The sequence below is a fragment of the Felis catus genome, chromosome B2 (assembly GCF_018350175.1).
Source record: "Felis catus isolate Fca126 chromosome B2, F.catus_Fca126_mat1.0, whole genome shotgun sequence".
NCBI classification, from domain to species: domain Eukaryota; kingdom Metazoa; phylum Chordata; class Mammalia; order Carnivora; family Felidae; genus Felis; species Felis catus.
In genome coordinates, this window is record NC_058372.1 from 104,689,023 (window position 1) to 104,706,609 (window position 17,587).

Sequence of the window (17,587 nt, forward strand, 5' to 3'; positions counted from 1 at the left end):
GTGGATTTGTCTTTATTTACACTGCTCAGAACATCTAACACTCTTCTGATGTGGGAACTTTCTTTGATTTTACAAAATTCTCAGTCACTTCTCTTCAAATAGTATTTCTCTGCCTATCCCCTCATTTTTCCCTGCTGGAACTCCTGTTATGGAGTTGCTTAATCTGTCCTCTGTTTCCTTTTCCTTGAATTGGATTTTAAAATATATTATTTTATTTCTTTATCTTTTAATACTGTACTTTGGATGAATTCCTCAGCATTATGTTCCAATTCACTAATTATGTAATTAACCATATCCAGTTGAGAGTTTGAAAAAAGAAATTTATTTCTTACTCATTTTTTATTAGCCCAACCAAGCCTAGTCCAATGCCTTTTACATAGAAGTTATACAATAAATATTTGCTGATGAAATAAATATAGAAAACACCTTACATATTTGATCATTTAATTTCTTTTTATAGGTATATAATTTTATTAATACCTATCACATTTTCATGTAACAAAAAGATACCTTATAAACAAATTTGCAACTTAGCTTATAAAGCAACACATTATTATATTAGATTCTGTGCATACAAACACATTTTTTATGCAAAGTTAGAAAGTTAGTTTTGTTGCAATTTGACTTTAGGGGTACCCAAGACTCGTTCTTCTTTTGGGAAAAGCTTTTGGGATGTTCTGGAAGAACTCATAGGTTATGGATGTTCCAGACAGCCCTAAATTTTGGGTGTCTCTATTATTTGGTAAGTTCTGTTACGCCTTTTGTCATAATTTTATGGTAACTAACTCCTGGTCTAGTACAGGGTAAGAATGTTCTCCGTTTTGCTGCCAATGCCCTATTTGCCGGTGCTGATCAAGGCAGCACATGGAAAGATGGCAGCAGTTGCTGTGCAAGCAGGCCATTCTCTTTTTAGTGGGAAGATACACTGAAGTAGTTTTCCCTGTCACTCGTACCAGATGAATCTCTCTAGTTTCTTCCGGCTGTAATCTGAAGTACATTTATTAGCTCGGGATTCACAAAGTACATAAGGAAAGATGCCTGAATCCTTTAAACCTGTTTGAGGATATTGGGTTGCTTGATACAGCCAGTTAAACCAGTAAGGTCCCATAAAATGGTTATAGCTGGTGGAGTCTAACGATCAGAAAGGGCCGGAAGCTGATTCGTGTAAGAGCTTCCCGACGATGAGCCCGACTCTCAACAATATTGCGTCTTCCCTGCAGAGAAGTGGAACATTTATCAATGCTTTAATTGCTGCTTCGACTATTGGTGGGCAACAGCTGTTCTCTTCTTTCACATTCAAATGTCCTTGCCAGGTTGGGAAAAATTTCTACTATGGTTCTGCTTTTCTACTCATTCCAGCCTTGCTCCTTCTGGTTGCTGGCTATGCCCTGAGAAGCCAGATGTGGACAATGAGCCGTGAATACTGCTGCAGCTGTGCTCCTCCACGCCGGAGAATCAGCCTCTTGGAGCGCAAGCTGGCTTGCCTTAGGTTCTTCAGCATCACTGGGAGGGCACTTGTTGCTCCGTTAACATGGCTGGCGGCAACCCTGCTGACAGGCACCTACTATGAATGTGCGGCAAGTGAATTCGCATCTGTGGACCATTACGCAGTATTTGACAATGTCAGTGCCAGCAGACGGGAACAGATCCTAGCTGGGTTTCCATGTTGCAAATCAACTCCATCTGACATGATCCAAGTGAGAGATGAAGTAGCTCTTCTGCACAGATACCAGTCACAAGTAAGTTCCTGATGCTATGCTATCCCATCTTAACTAGTCACTGGACACACTTCACATTCCTACCGCTTCTGATATTGTCTGAATATAAAATGCAAACTAGATGCTATTCATCAAAGTGATTTCTACTGAGTGGCTATTTGATATAGTTAGGATGTTGGGCTTTGGAGTCAGCAGATCTGTTTTTGAGTCTTGCTTTGCCATTTATCAACCTGCAGAACCTTAAGCAAGTTATCTAACTTACCCATGCCTCACTTTTCTCAGCTGTAAAACGGGGATACTGGTAGGATCTACCACATAAAGTTGGATTGAGTAATAAATGAGTGAATACATGTAAAGCGCTCAGTATGGTGTCCAGAATCGATATTAAATATAATAAATTTTAGACATTGTTATTAAAATTATTATTACTATATAGTATATTATTTAATTCTTTCTGCATATACACGTTCTTAAATATTCATTCTACATATTAACAGTTTGCCTAAAACTATAGGAAGCTTAATTATGACGAAAATAAGTTCCAGTGATAGTTCTAAATGTAATGTCCTTAGACAAATTTATGCGAGGGGGTGGAGTGAGGTAGGGAAAAGGCCTAAATCGACGGCACTTACAGCTTAAATTTAAGAAGTGTAAGAGTGCATTCTGTCCGTACAGAAAGAGTAATTGGCATACATTACTTTCTGCAAGGGGTTTGGGGGGAAAAACACATTTTCAAACCACTGAAATAAAATTGAAATAAATTATTTTTAAACTACTTATTGCAAAGGCATACACATTTTTTGACCCATCACTTTTTAGTTATTGAAATTTAGGAAGTGATAACGCTATTTTGTTGAAAAAAATTACTATTGATACACAGAATACTCAAGTGTTGCCTATGTCCTGATTTAAGCAAAGTTAGATATCCCATTAAGGTATCTCTGTCTCAACCTTTTATGCTAGCCCTAAAGGTCAGCCAGAGGAACTGTGTGAAGGCAGGTGAGAGGTCAAATAATCAGTGGGGGAATTCTAACTTTAAAAAATGTTCTCGCTCAAGAAAAACTAAGATGTAATATACACTGGTAAGATCTTCTTAAAGTGACAATATCTTATTTAATGCATGCAAGGACTTCTGTGATAAGACACAGTTGTATAGTTCTGAGTGCCATCGGCCAGTGGATTTCTTGGACCAGCAGCAACAAAACTAATATTTACTGAGGCGCTTCTCATATACTGTATAAATATTCCCTATTTAATTATAACCCTCATAATCTTAAGAGAAAGGTTTAATTAACTCCATTTTACAGACGAGGAAACCAACGCTCAAAGAGTTCATGTAACTTTTGTAAGTTCACAGAGCTAATAAATGACTGATAGAGATATTCAAAGGTCATACCGTTTCCATTTCACCAGGTTGCCTTTCACAACTACCTTGAACTTCAGTCTCATTTGAGGAATATACACTATAAGTTTCATTATTCTGAGATGACTGACAAGATCATATTAACTTCAAACCCCTTCTCTGCCCATACTTTATTCTAGAATAGCTTCCTGACAGTTTTTACCGAATTTCAGTTGATCTTCTACAACCATGTCAAAATTATCTTTCTAAATGCAGACTGAATGATGAGCCCCACCCCATCTGCCATACAAAATTCTTCAATGATTTTCTACAAGCCCCATCACAAATCCAAATTCTTGTCATGAGTACAAGGTCCTTCAATGTCTGGCTCCTGACCACTTTTCCACATGACTCCTATGACCCCGTGAGGACAAACTTCCTGAGGTTCTCCCAACTCTTCATGCTCTTACTTTTCTTCCTCTCTTCTTAGAGCTCTCCTCAACTTCTTGCATCTGGTAAACTCCTCTTTAATGTTTAAGTCTGAGCATCATCTCCTCTGGGAAGTATTCCCTGGTACTCCTCTTCCTTAAGTGAATTCACTTCTGTCCCATCATGCTTACTGATATCAAAAATGATCACATTTTACCATATTTCTTGGCTTGCTATTTTGCCTCCCTCTTTCGACTTAAGGATGAACGTAACTTAAATTATTCACATCTGAGTCCCTATAACCAAGCACCATGTATAGAGAACATGGTGTGAGGTCAACCTGGGACTCAATAAATGATAGCTAATGAATTAATGGGCATCTCAGATGCCCCTTCCTCCACCATGCTGGCCTCTATTAAATTAAATTGCCCTAAGTGTCACTTTGTAGGTTTTAGCCTCCACTGAGCACAGCTATCCCGCTGTGCTCACACTGGTAATTCCAGGACTACCGGTGAATCACAAGCTGTGGGAGAGAACTTCACCTCCGAGACTGTGGCTGGGAAGCTGCCTACTGCTGGCTTCCCTACACGTATGGAACTTGCCTCTGTCACTTTATATAATAATCACTAACTATTGAAAAAAGAATACTTAAAAAAAAAGGGTTCTAAGACTAGAAAACAGGGGCGCCTGGGTGGCTCAGTCGGTTGAGCGTCCGACTTCGGCTCAGGTCATGATCTCGCAGTCTGAGTTCGAGCCCCACATCAGGCTCTGTGCTGACAGCTCAGAGCCTGGAGCCTGGTTCGAGTTCTGTGTCTCCCTCTCTCTCTCTCTGTCCCTCCCCCACTCATGCTCTGTCTCTCTGTCTCAGAAATAAACATTAAAAAAAAAAAAAGAAAATTAAAAAAAAATAAGACTAGAAAACAGCCATTTATGTCAGTCATTAAAAGAGGAAACTAATTAATTGCAGATGAAATATAGTTAATTTTCCTTTCAAAGTATATTTCAAAAATGAATCATAAAACTGGTCAGCAAATAACTATTTAAAGGAGGAGGGAAATGAAAAGGAAAATAATAAGATGCTTTACATTTAGGGACATGAGTCTTCTTTGGTCACAAAAAATAAAGGAAAAGAGCAACTCAGGAAGAAATGTCAATGAATACATGTTAGCACGTTATTATGAAGGCACGTAGGAAGCTACTGTTATTATCTATCATATCATCATTTTCATCACCATCATTATCAAATAGTCATTAAGCACCCAAAGATGTTGAGCCTGTTCCTAATGGTTGGGGGGGGGTGGTGGGGAAGTTCAGCTAAAGCCAAAAGATGTAGTTTAGGTACCTTCCACAAGAGTAATTGGTGGGTTATAGCAGATGTCACTTTAAGAACAGTAGTTATAATCCATTCCAAGCTAACTGGTCAATATCCTGTGTGATCCAAAAACCAAGTTGAAATGGGTGGGCTTATTCTCTCCATCGCACCTGTATCCATACCAAGTGATCAGCACCTTGTTCATATTTCAAAGACTAGGAAAACAAGCTTCTTACCCACAGTTTACTTCTTACCCCCAGTTTTGTAGAAATCCCCATTGCTATGATTGTCCCTCGAATATTCCCAAATTGATGCTGTTTTTCTTTTAAACGATTATGTGAAGATGCTGGGCTGGATTTTGATCACCTTGGCAACCGTCGCTATCCTAGTGTCCCGCTGCTTGGCGACGTGCTGCTCCCCCCTCCCCTCTCGGCAGCACTGGTACTGGACCAACCACCTCCACAACGAGAGGGAGCTCTTTGAACAAGCTGCAGAACAGCATTCGCGGCTCCTCATCACGAAGCGCATACAGAAACTCTTTGGCTTCATTCCTGGAAAGGAGGACGTCAAACGCATCCGCATTCCTTCGTGTCAGGACTGGAAAGAGATTTCAGCACCCAGTCTTCTCTGCATGGGGGACGATTTGCAAGGTCACTACAGCTTCCTTAGAGACAAGCTGGATGAGGAGAGTGAGGAAAGCAAATCTGAAGGCATCGAATTACAACCTTGATTATAGCACCTCTCACAGGTCAGGTTGATACTTTGATGGAGTTTCAGTGTCATCTCTTTAACTTTTTCTGTGTCTTTTGGTATTTGTTTAAATAAGCCCATTCAAGATGCTAGTTCCAAAGTCACTTTATCTGATCGTTGTGCCAATCTTTCTTTTTGGGATTTCCTTGGTGGAAGTGGTAATAGTATAATATAGGTCTGGTGATGCCTCTATTGGTGTAAGCAAAACAATATGGAATTTGAAGTCATATCAAAATTAGAATGTTGATTCTATGACTCAGTATCTCTGTAGAAACTAATATTTCTGAGCCCCATCTTGTTACCTGCACATAGTGGCTACTTCGCAGAGCCGTGGTGAGGATTAAATGTGTTAACATAAGCACAGTGCCTTTCCTAAAATAAGTGCCAATAAATGTTCCTTTCCCCCTTTCTCCTTGCATCCCATGTCTTTTATCACTATTTCCCTGACTCTAATTTCTCGTTTTATTTCTACCCCTATGTAATATCTAGGAACTTTTCACTTGCTTCTACCCCTTCCTTTGATCTTAAATATCTGATCTTTGGGAGCCAGGACAAAATGTCCTTTCTAAACTGGTAACATGTAAGAGAGCAGCTCAGGCAGAAAGGTCTTGAGTCATTCTGCCATAACCAGGGGAAGATGATGCATTATTCTATCATCATTAGTATCATATGTTCTTTTGTAGCATACAAATGTTCTTTTGTAGCACCTCCATACTAGGAGCATTTTTATAGTCACAACATATAAAGTTTATTCCAGAAAGTTTCCCTTCTGTGCTCCACTGCAGAGACACCATCTGCGACTTTTCCTTATCACTTTGTGCCCTTGTTCAAAATCCATTTGGGGAAGTATGACTGCTATACGTATTTATGTATCCACTATCTACAACTCCAAAAGCGGAGACCTGCCTGACTCTTCTCTGTGACTTTACACCTCTAAAATTTGACAGTTTTGTAATTGATCCTGGTTATTTCTGATATATATAGAAGCATATATATATATATATACATATATATGTATATATAGAGAATATATATATAGAATATATATATATATAATATATATAATATATATAATATATATAATATATATATTCTATATATTATATATATAGAATATATATATATTCTCTCTCTATATATAGAATATATATATATATTCTATATATAGAGAGAGAATATATATATATATAGAGAGAATATATATATATAGAGAGAATATATATAGAGAATATATATATATCTATATATATATCTATATCTATATATCTATATATATCTATATATATATCTATATATATATATCTATATATATCTATATATATATCTATATATATCTATATCTATATATCTATATCTATATATATATATCTATATATATATCTATATATATATATCTATATATATATATCTATATATATATCTATATATATATTCTCTATATATATAGAGAGAATATATATATATATTCTATATATATATATATTCTCTATATATAGAGAATATATATATATTATATATATCTATATATATTATATATATATCTATATAGATATATATATTATATATATCTATATATCTATATATATAGATATATATATTATATATATCTATATAGATATATATATTATATTATATATATATTATATTATATTTATATTATATATATATAGATATGTATATATATATTATCTATATCTATATCTATATCTATATCTATATCTATATCTATATTATATATATATATCTATATATATATATCTATATATATATAGATATATATATATATCTATATATACATATATTATATATATCTATATATATATCTATATATATATTCTCTATATATATAGAGAGAGAATATATATATATTCTATATATATATTCTCTCTCTATATATATAGAGAGAATATATATATTCTCTCTATATATATAGAATATATATATATAGAAGCATATATATATATATATATATATATATATATATATATATATGCTTCATGTTTGTCACATTCACCTAAGCAACTGGTTCGTTAGCCAAAATAAGCAAAATGAAGGCGTTTGTGTATTTTTTAAGCCGAAACAATGGCTGCTTACTGGGTAATAATGGACCAACTCCCAATAGTCAAGCTAACTTTCAAGATTCACTTTCAAGGAAACCAGTTACTTGAGTACCTAAAATGCAATCAAATACTTACTATTCTGTTACACAATCATGGAAGAAAGAGTCTATTCTGTAAGCAATTATGGGTTCCACACAACGAAAAGAAATAGAAAAAGAATTTTAAGGAGACCATTACATTTTTTTTTAACATTTATTCATTTTTGAGAGACAGAGTATGAGTGGGGGAGAGGAAGAGAGGAGGACGCAGAATCTGAAGCAGGCTCCAGACTCTGAGCTGTCAGCACAGAGCCCAGCACAGAGCCCGACACAGGGCTCGAACTCATGAACTGCAAGATCATACCTGAGCTGAAGTCGGACACTTAACCAACTGAGCCACCCAAGCACCCCGAAGACCATTTTTTAAAAAATCTAGAAGTGATGCACTTTGCTAAGACAGGAGACCTGTCCCTCCCTCATCATTACTTACTGGGCAAGTCAGGTAGTGTCTTTGGGACTCAACTGTTTTCATCTATGAAACATAGATGATACCTTACCTGTTGTAGGGCAAAGGAACTGAAGGAAATGTATTCTTGAGATTCTGTTTAAATCTGATAAGATTTTTGTGTTTGTGCTCATACGTATACAGGTCCAGATGTATACAATCTTCTAGAATAGTAGTAGGCCCAGGTTGTCTCCATTACAAGGAAAGTATTACTGAGTTCAATTCTTCCTATAAAGACATTTGCTGGCATTCCACTTTCAAAAGAGTGTTAATGTACTGATATTTTTCAAATGGCCAAGGGAAGCCATTCCACTTTGTCACCTAAATCCATATACAAAACTGACATGAAATCACGAGAGGGATCATTAACAAAAAAGAAGTTGTGGAAGGTAACTAGAGTCCTCCTTTGGCTCTGATATAAATGAGCTGTGTAAATATGGAAGATCATGTCCACTTTGTCTCCTCCAGCACTAAAATTCTATCCCTCTATCTGGGAATTTTTGAAATTCCTCCATTTGGAACATAATAGTTAAATCAACACTTTACACCATGCTCAGAATTGTTTTACTAGTGTTTGGGGGAATATTCCACAGTAAATACTCTTTAATAAGTTTTGAGTTAACAGAAAAATCAAAGAGTATATAAAGTTAAAGTATTACATCATCAGAAAGAAGATAATAGGAGCACCTGGGTGGCTCAGTTGGTTAAGCATCCGACTCCGGCTCAGGTCATGATCTCACAGTTTGTGGTTCGAGCCCCGCGTCGGGCTCTGTGCTGACAGCTCAGAGTTTGGAGCCTGCTTCGGATTCGGTGTTTCCCTCTCTCTCAACGCCTCCCCCATTCATGCTCTCTCTGTCCCTCAAGAATGAATAAATGTTAAAAAGAATTTTAAAAAAGAAAAGAAAGAAGATAATAGTTGTTTATACACATTAAACACCAGGAAACTTTCACTAGACCCTGGAAGCGCTTTCTACATCAAACTTCTGTATGACATGCACAGTTAATATTCTAAATCATGTAATTATGATCTTCCACCATAGCTTTCTAGCAAAGGATTTTAAATATTCTTTGGCTCCTGCACATGGCTTCAAAGGGCTTTATGACATCTGTGAACATTTGAAGGGTAGTACACATCTGTGGCATTTCATTGTATACTATCCATTTCCAATTAAATAAATCAAATTCCCATTTCTCAGTGTGTGTGCGTGCACGTGCGTATGTTTGTCTGGAATATTCTTTTGTTCCACAGCAAGTGAGACAAGACTTTTCCGTCAGGAACATTGTACTTCCTCTTTATGCCTAATGGATTTATGTATTTTAAGACATATAATTAAAGTTAATTATGTGCTAATACTACCTTATATTTTGTTACCAAATGCTTTTGGCTACTACATCAAATGCTGTGGCATATATACAGACTTGCTCATTTCTTAACTTCAACTCTGCCATCTCTCCCATTCCCCCACCACAATCTAAGCTGCCTCCTTTCTAGGAGACAAGCTTAGATGTGTTTTACTCAACTTTATGTTTTCCAAAGCCGAATTGTGGAATCATACTTCTATTCATCTTCTTTGTCTCCCTTCTCTGTTTTCAATCTTCAACTTTAACAGTCAAATGCAGGGGCACCTGGGTGGCTCAGTCAGTTAAGCATCTGACTTCGGCTCAAGTCATGATCTCGTGGTCTGTGAGTTCGAGCCCCACGTTGGGCTCAGAGCCTGGAGCCTGTTTCAGATTCTGTGTCTGTTTCTCTGACCCTCCCCCATTCATGCTCTGTCTCTCTCTGTCTCAAAAATAAATAAACATTTAAGAAAAAAAAAAGTCAAATGCAGGGGCACCTGGGTGCCTCAGTCAGTTGAGTGTCCAGCTCTTGGTTTTGGCCCAGATCATGATCCCAGGGTCATGGGATTGAGCTCTGCATCAGGCTCCATGCTGACTGACCGTGGAGCCTACTTAAGATTCTCTCTCTCCTTCTGTCCCCCTCACATGCTCTCTCCCTTAAAAAAAAAATTCAAATGCAAGACTGTAATAAGAAGCAACAATGTGAATTTCCAAACTACTTTTCTGCATTTTGCTTAGCACCAAGGAAAATCACATTAACCTTAAAACTTTGAAAGATCACAGCCAACCAAAGGCCTTCCAAATGCAAGACTAAGTAGTTATTTGCTACCTCAAAATATATGGTGTGGAGACACAATGTTGGCTTCTACATAAATCTATCCAAATTTAGCCCCAGTCACTAAAGAATAGATATTGGCAGGCTACACGGCTATACAACTAGCTCTTTGGGTTGGGGGCACACATCTCTAAATGTGACCTGTTGACCAAAGAGCAATGAATGGTGTTTCCGGAGAGGTAAATTACATCATTCCTGAAATGGAATTATTTTTTCTGTGCTAACCACTAAGTATGATTAAACTTCTCAAATCTCAGTACATCAGAACCTTACAAATGGATTTCTATTGTTTACTCTGCTGCCCCCCAGCGGCCAGACAAGTATCTGCACCCATCTGTAGTGGTGATAGTAGTCGTAACAACAAAATGTAGTGCTTCGTGTATGCCAGCTACTTCAAACGAATTATCCCAAGTCCTCCTTGCAACAAACTGGGAAACAGAATCACATATTCTGATAGGACTTGCTGACATGGAGTTAAGCAACCCAGAGAATGTGAAGAAACTTTGTGTAAAGTTCTACACAGATGAAATGCTTTCTCACTGATATTTTATGAGATAACTGGGGAACCATGGGTCGTAATGGGAACCCAAGCCTATATTAGTCCCATGAAATAAGTTCCCCCATTTTACTGGTGAGGTAACTGAGATAAAGAGAAGTCAAGCAACTTGCCAAAGGACCCATACTTACAGTGATAGAGCCAGAATCCAGCCCTGGTGGTTTCACTTCTGATACTACCCTTCATAGCACTGTGCTGGAATACAGCAATGGGAGGCAGCTCACCAACCTGCCAAGGCCTTGTAGGTGTCAGGAGGATTCTCCTCCTACATCTGACGATGAATAATGAAAACACCCTGAGCTCCAAAAGTAGGGTGCTGTATCACATCTGAGTCCCTCTCTTTCCACTTCCACTCTCCCGGCATGTTTAAGGGCTCATGGCTTAGCCCCATGATTCAAGGCATCATGCTTTCTTTTCTTTTTTTTTTTTTTTTTTTAGTTTATTTTTACTATTTTGAGGGAGAGAAAGAGAGAGAGCGAGCATGGGAGGGGCAGAGAGAGGGAGAGAGAGAAAGAATCCTGAGCAGATTCTGCACTGCCAGCGCAGAGCCCGACCTGGGGCCTGAACTCATGAACAGTGAGATCATGACCTGAGTAGAAACAGTCAGATGCTCAGCTGAGCCCAGGTGCCCCAAGGCACTGTGCTTCTTAACAAACTGATTTGTGCCCTCTTGCTGGGGCATAACTTTGGATCTGAGGTACTCAACAGCCAGTGGCACAGAATCTGTAGCCACAGACTACCTGCCAGTTTACCCCAGAGGTTCAGGTATTCAATGTATGCAAAGAATGGGCAGGAAGCCACTATAATTTGCTAATTTGTTTTCAGCAGCCCATAGTTATAAAAAAGTCGGTCAAAATCAGGGGTCAGGGAAACATCGCTCATCATCATAGGGTTTTTGTATAAGTCAATCTCTCTGGAACTTTAATGTTCCCTTACATGAGATAGGGGAGGGTGATAAAATTATGGGAGTGATTAAAGTATTTTAAGTCACAGAGCTCTTTGAAGTGCCATTTTTGGGGAAAGGAAAGCCGTTTTGAAGAAATAGCCAGGAAAACTGTGCGTACTCACATTCCTCAGAGTTTACATACTGTGGCAGACTAAATAATGGCCTCCCCAAAGATGTTCACGTTATAATCCCTGGAATTTGTGAATGTTCCTTTATACTTTATATGACAAGAGAGACAGTGCAGGTGTGATCAAGGTAAAGATTTTGAAACGGGGATATTAACCAGGATTATCCGGGTGGGCCCCATGCAATCACAAGGTTCCTTGCAAGAGGGGCACAGGAGGAATCAGAGTCAGAAAGAAGGCAAAGTGGCAACCCCAAAGGAGTGTCAAGGAGTCTCAGAGTGACGCCTGAGAAATCAGTCATTGCTGGCTTTGAAGATGGAAGGGATCATGAGCCAAGGAATGCAGACAGCCTCTAGAAGCTGCAAAAGGCAAGTAAATGGATTTTCCCCCTAGAGCCTCCAGAAGGAAAAGAGCCCTGATAACACCTTGACGTTAACCCACTGAGACCTGTGTCTAACGTGTGTCAGAACAGAGTTATATACAGTTTTTATAGTTAACAGAACTATAATAAATATGCACTGAGTAAAGTCCCAAAGTTGGTGGTAATTTGTTTCAGGGGCAGACACATCTCAGGATTTATGAGCCCACACGGCTGGTCATGAGTGACAGGTCCTGGATCAGGGCCTCTTCAAGGTAATTGCTAGCACAAGCACCCTGTGATCCTACATGCACTGAAGCTCTGCCCTAGCAAGCCAAAACTTGCTCCTGGAGAATAAATATATCTATAATGTGATATTTTATAAATATGTGTAATACAATGTGTTCTTATACTTGAAACTGCTCTAACGTGCAGAAAGAACAGCTGAATACACCTTTTAAATGTATTGATAGACGTTTTAGCCTACAAATAAAAAACATTTAAATCTATTTTTCTTCTCTAGTTGCCCGTTAGTGACATCAACAGAACTATATACTGTAAACTCTTTCATAACATGGACATATTCCAGCATCTGAAATATGAGGGAAAAAATGCCAAAGGAAAGAAAAACTAATCTGGATCTATGTGGTGTTTTTCGATTATATACATTTTACAAATCAAGTATTCTCTAGTTTATGCTTGCCATTCTTTCACTTTGAAATAGCTTGAATTTGAGACAGCTACCTAATATAAATCTTTACCCCAATAATGATTTTATAGATCCTATGAGGTCCTATCAGACCAGAGAAAGGTCTGTAACTTGGGGGGAAGAGAAAGCCAAAGCAAAACCATCCAAGTGGCAGAGCTAGAATATACTAAAATTCAGTATGCAATTCAGTACTACTTGCCATCAGGGCATCAGGGGCTTTGAGCTCCTTCTCGGAAATTTTCTGGGACCTACTCGCGTGGGGTGCACAGACACGAACCTTATCACGTGGACCCCCGTCTTGCCTTCCCCGAGCGTGGTGAGCCCGGGGTATTTCCACGCACGTCTAGGGCGCCCAAAGGGTGGGGCGGTGGCGGGTCCTTTGCTCAGTGTGCCACATCGCCAGCACCTAGCGTGGGCACCCACGCTGCGTGTCTCGGATCAGGCAGTCCACTGGAGTGGCGCGTCAAGTCCTCCGAGGCTTATGACCGTCCCCTCACACCGCTTTCCTTCCTGGCCCCTGATCACGTGGCGACTTTGGGCTCTCCCACCCTAGTGGAGCGCATCCTCAACGCAGGAATGCGACCACTGGACTGGATCTGCCCGTCTGGAAGGTAGGGTGCAGCTGACACTGACAGAGATCGCATTCTAGGAATGCAGTGATGAGGACCTAAAGAAATCAGGAAAAGACATAGTTGGAAGTTGTGTAGTGAGTGTAGCGTGACTGGAAAGCAAACAATCATTCATTTTCCTGCATACTCTGGGTAAGACTTGCACTTGCCGACATCATGAAGAGAGTACATTCTTTGAGAAAATCACTGAAAGCCAGCATTGAGAAGCAGCAGATGGGTGATGGAACTTAATGAGCAATTAAGGATTGTATTAGGATACTGTAGAGGCAAGGAGAACTATATTGTTCCGGTAGAAGTTACAAAGAGTCATGGCATTGTGAGTAGTAACAGCACTGCCACTTTGTTTTTCATGGTGGGAAACAGGAAGTTAGGAATAATACATTTGATGATAAAGAACACGAAGAGAGAAGAGACCGTGCATGGACACTGCAGAGAATCTTCATGCTCACTGATTAAACAATAAACAAATGCATGAAGTGCCTCTATTAATCTTTATCAGTAATCCACCGTATCTTACTTGGGCCCCTGAAGTTCTAAAATGCATCTTTTAATAAAATTGCTTTTATAGATAGGCACCCCACAAAACATGTTTGCCCGGGAATCTACATACCCTTAGGGGTATATCTGACTCAACCCTTCACTGTACTGTCTCTCATGAAGCCAAAAAAATAATTTGACTTCAATGTTAATTTTTTGTTTTAACTCACAAGTTCCTTTTCCTTCTACATTTTAAGTAATTTACATTGTATTTCACGAATCCTATCTTCTTCCATACTTTTTTGCTCCTTCATTTTCTCTCCTCCTTCTCCACCCAGTCCCTTTCAAATCCAAAGCAAAGGTGTGTTGTGTGTGTGTGTGTGAGAAAGCGGGGGGGGGGGGGGGGGGAGAGGAGGGAGGAGGAAGAAGAGAAGCAAAAGTCAAAGAGAAGATTGAAATGACCAAAACGGTATTGCTGGGTGGGAGAAAAGGAACATGTACAAATGCTATTTCTTGTTTGCCCATCTCATACTTCATCCTTACATGTAAGGTAATGTTGAAAGCATAGCCCACTTAAAAGTAGTGTTGTCCCTGCTTTGCTGTTGCCCAGAACGAAGGCCCCCATCTGTTATGTGGTTCAATAACATTAGCCTCTAAGCTGTTAGGAGAGTAAACAACTCCACCAACAGACACGACTCTTTTGGCCATGACACCTTGGGTCAGAGATGTTAACTGCTAACTTTGAAGTCTGGCTCCATGTAAGCACCTCTAATATATGCACGATCTTGAGGAGACTCTTATACCTGGAAGGTATGATGGAGATAATTTTCCTCAACTCCTTAATTGTACAGATGGGAAGCTGAGACCAAGAGAGGATGTGGCTTGTCCAAACACATATGGTAAATCAATTGTAAAGAAGGGTTATAAACTAGCCTTATAATCCCTTGGTCCAGCGCTTTTAGAACCGAACCATGTTACCATTCCATTGAATACATATTCATTCATTCATTCATTCATTCATTCATTCATTCATTCATGGAATATATATTTTCTGAGCATCTATTCAGTATCAGGCACTGACCTATGTGCTAGAATAAAATACAGATACCTGTCCTTATAGAACTCATGTGCACGTGTGTGTGTATGCGTGTGTGTGTGTGAGAGAGGAGAGGATAATATTAATAAGTAATTGTAGTGCAATCTTAACGTGCCATGAGGAAAATAAAATTAGGTAAAGAGGATAGGGCGTACTGAGAAGAGTACTAATAATTTTAAGCAGAGTACTCAGGGTAACCTGAGAAAGCTACATTTGAGGAAAGACTCGATGGGAGGTGAGGGAATGAGCCTCATAAGTATGGGAGGAAAAGCATGCCAGGCAGAGGGAAAGCATGTGCAAAGACTTTAGGAAGAGAACCTGTACTACACGTTTGAGGAATGGTAAGGAGGCTAGTGTGGCTGGAACAGAGAGTAGATGTCAGAGCAGTAGGAGATAGGGTCAGAAAAGGAACAAGATGTGCAGCTAAGGGTTGGGGAGCCAGATGGGACTTTAATTTGAGGAGGGTATTGTCAGTTATGAGTGACATGACCTGATTTATAGTGTAACAGGCTCACTCTCACTGCCGTGTGGAGTCAGAGTAGATTGTAGGAAATGAGGGTGGGAGCAGGGAGGCCAGTTAGGCAAGCTGTGATGCTGAGAGGCACCACCCTTCAGGGGAACTCTTGAGAGTATACAAAATTAGAATTTCATATGGCTATTTGTATTTGTGACTTATGATGAGTTTTGAGACACCTGGCTAAATGAAACAGTAGCCACATGAACTAAGAATTCTCAATTCTGTGTATCTGAATTATCAATTCTGTGAGATTGCCTAGGGAAATCATAGGCACAGCTAAGTTAAAAATAAACTCCCAAACAATTTTGAAAGACTGGTAATATTAGGAAATAGCAAGTAGGAGTTTGCATTACTTGCAAAGAAACTTAGATGAATACAAATGAGTAAGACAAGTATCTTAGGGACATTTTTCTTTAGCAATGAAGATGAACAGAGAATGGCAACAGAGAACAGAAGTGTTTCAGAAGACATCATATACACTTAAAATTATAAACAACACTAATATCCTATTTTTGGATTTGCAATGTGTTTTATATCATTATTTCATATTCTCTGAATCATCTCATAAGCTTATAAATAGCTAAAGCTGGGCTTCTCACCTCTGACTCCAAATCCCATAATGTTCTCACTATACCATTTTCCTAACTGCCCTGTCCTTTAACATCTTTATAAAGTAAAAACAAAACACTAAAAGAAAGCCAATTTGCCTCATAACAGTTCTCCCCTCTCAGGGAGTTAACGGCCTTCCCGTGTCTGTGAAGGGTCTGTGTCATTGTCAAAATGAAATTAGAGAGCAACCCAAAAATTCTTAATGATGTCCATGTAGGCGTGACAAAGATTTAGGGATGTTTGTTCTCTTGATTATATTAGCACTGGACCTCTCTTAGGGAGTTATCTCCAGAAACAAAACCAAATCACTATATGAGCATTTGGAAATATAAAGGCTTTATAGTGAAGACGTAACAGGTTTGAAAAGGGTATTTTACCAAAAATTCTGTTAATAAAATAGTGAAGTAAATATAAAGGAGCACTTCATTTATTAAAACTTGCAACCGACATTAATCTTTTTCTAATATAAACCTTAAGTTGGTTGTTTTGCTGTATCTTATCTATCTTGATAGGTTGTTTTTACTATCAGTTAGGAAAAGTTTTAAAGTTTTACTTGACTTTTTTTGCTTTGATCCATTATTTAAAGGTGTTACCAACTTCTGTGCCAAACTCATTCTGCCTTCACTATCTGTCATTTTGGTTAGTAGAACTTCATCTTTCCTATTGTTCTGGCCAAAAACCATTTTTTACTTCTCTTTCTTACAATGCACATCAAATCTTGATCTTACATGATCTGCAAATTCCTTCTCATCCTCCCAGTTTGCTGGGCATCAGCCACATTGGCTTCCAAAATACCAAGTGGGCTCTTACCTTAGAACCTTTGCACTGATTGTTGTTTCTGTCCAGCTCTTCCCCCGACAACAATTCATTGCTTTCTGTGAACTCAGGATATCCAGAAAAATAAGCACTTTATATTTGCAAATTACATCATGTATTTTATTTGATTCTCACCATCGTCAGTAGAGTTTCCAATTTTATCCTTAAAGTTTAAAACACTGCTCCAAATGAACCTTTTAAAAAAAATGTTTATTTATTTTGAGAGTGTGCACTCGTGGGGGCAGGGGGGGGGCTGGGAGAGAGAGAGAGAGAGGGAAAGAGAGAGGGAGAATGAGAGGGAAGAGAGAATCCCAAGCAGGGTCTGTGCTGTCAGACCATGACCTCATGAACCATGAGACCATGACCTGGGCCGAAATCAAGAGTCAGATAGATGCTTAACTCACTGAGCCACCCAGGCGCCC

The 17,587-nt window shown here is 38.7% G+C and overlaps 1 protein-coding gene across 1 annotated transcript; it reads left to right on the plus strand.

Annotated features, from left to right (window-relative positions):
• The first annotated feature begins 929 nt into the window (after positions 1-929).
• Positions 930-5,960, plus strand: CALHM4 (calcium homeostasis modulator family member 4). The gene is made up of 2 exons (XM_045057931.1): positions 930-1,739; positions 5,145-5,960. Exons 1-2 carry the CDS (start codon positions 1,182-1,184, stop codon positions 5,529-5,531), a joined length of 945 nt encoding a protein of 314 aa, XP_044913866.1. The 5' UTR covers positions 930-1,181; the 3' UTR covers positions 5,532-5,960.
• Positions 5,961-17,587: the final 11,627 nt, after the last annotated feature.

Excerpts from the sequence above, each read along its gene's own strand:
- CALHM4 (XM_045057931.1), top strand. The coding sequence starts at position 1,182 with ATGAGCCCGACTCTCAACAATATTGCGTCTTCCCTGCAGAGAAGTGGA. Across the intron at positions 1,740-5,144 it reads TGCACAGATACCAGTCACAA|ATGCTGGGCTGGATTTTGAT; the intron begins GTAAGTTCCTGA and ends GATTATGTGAAG.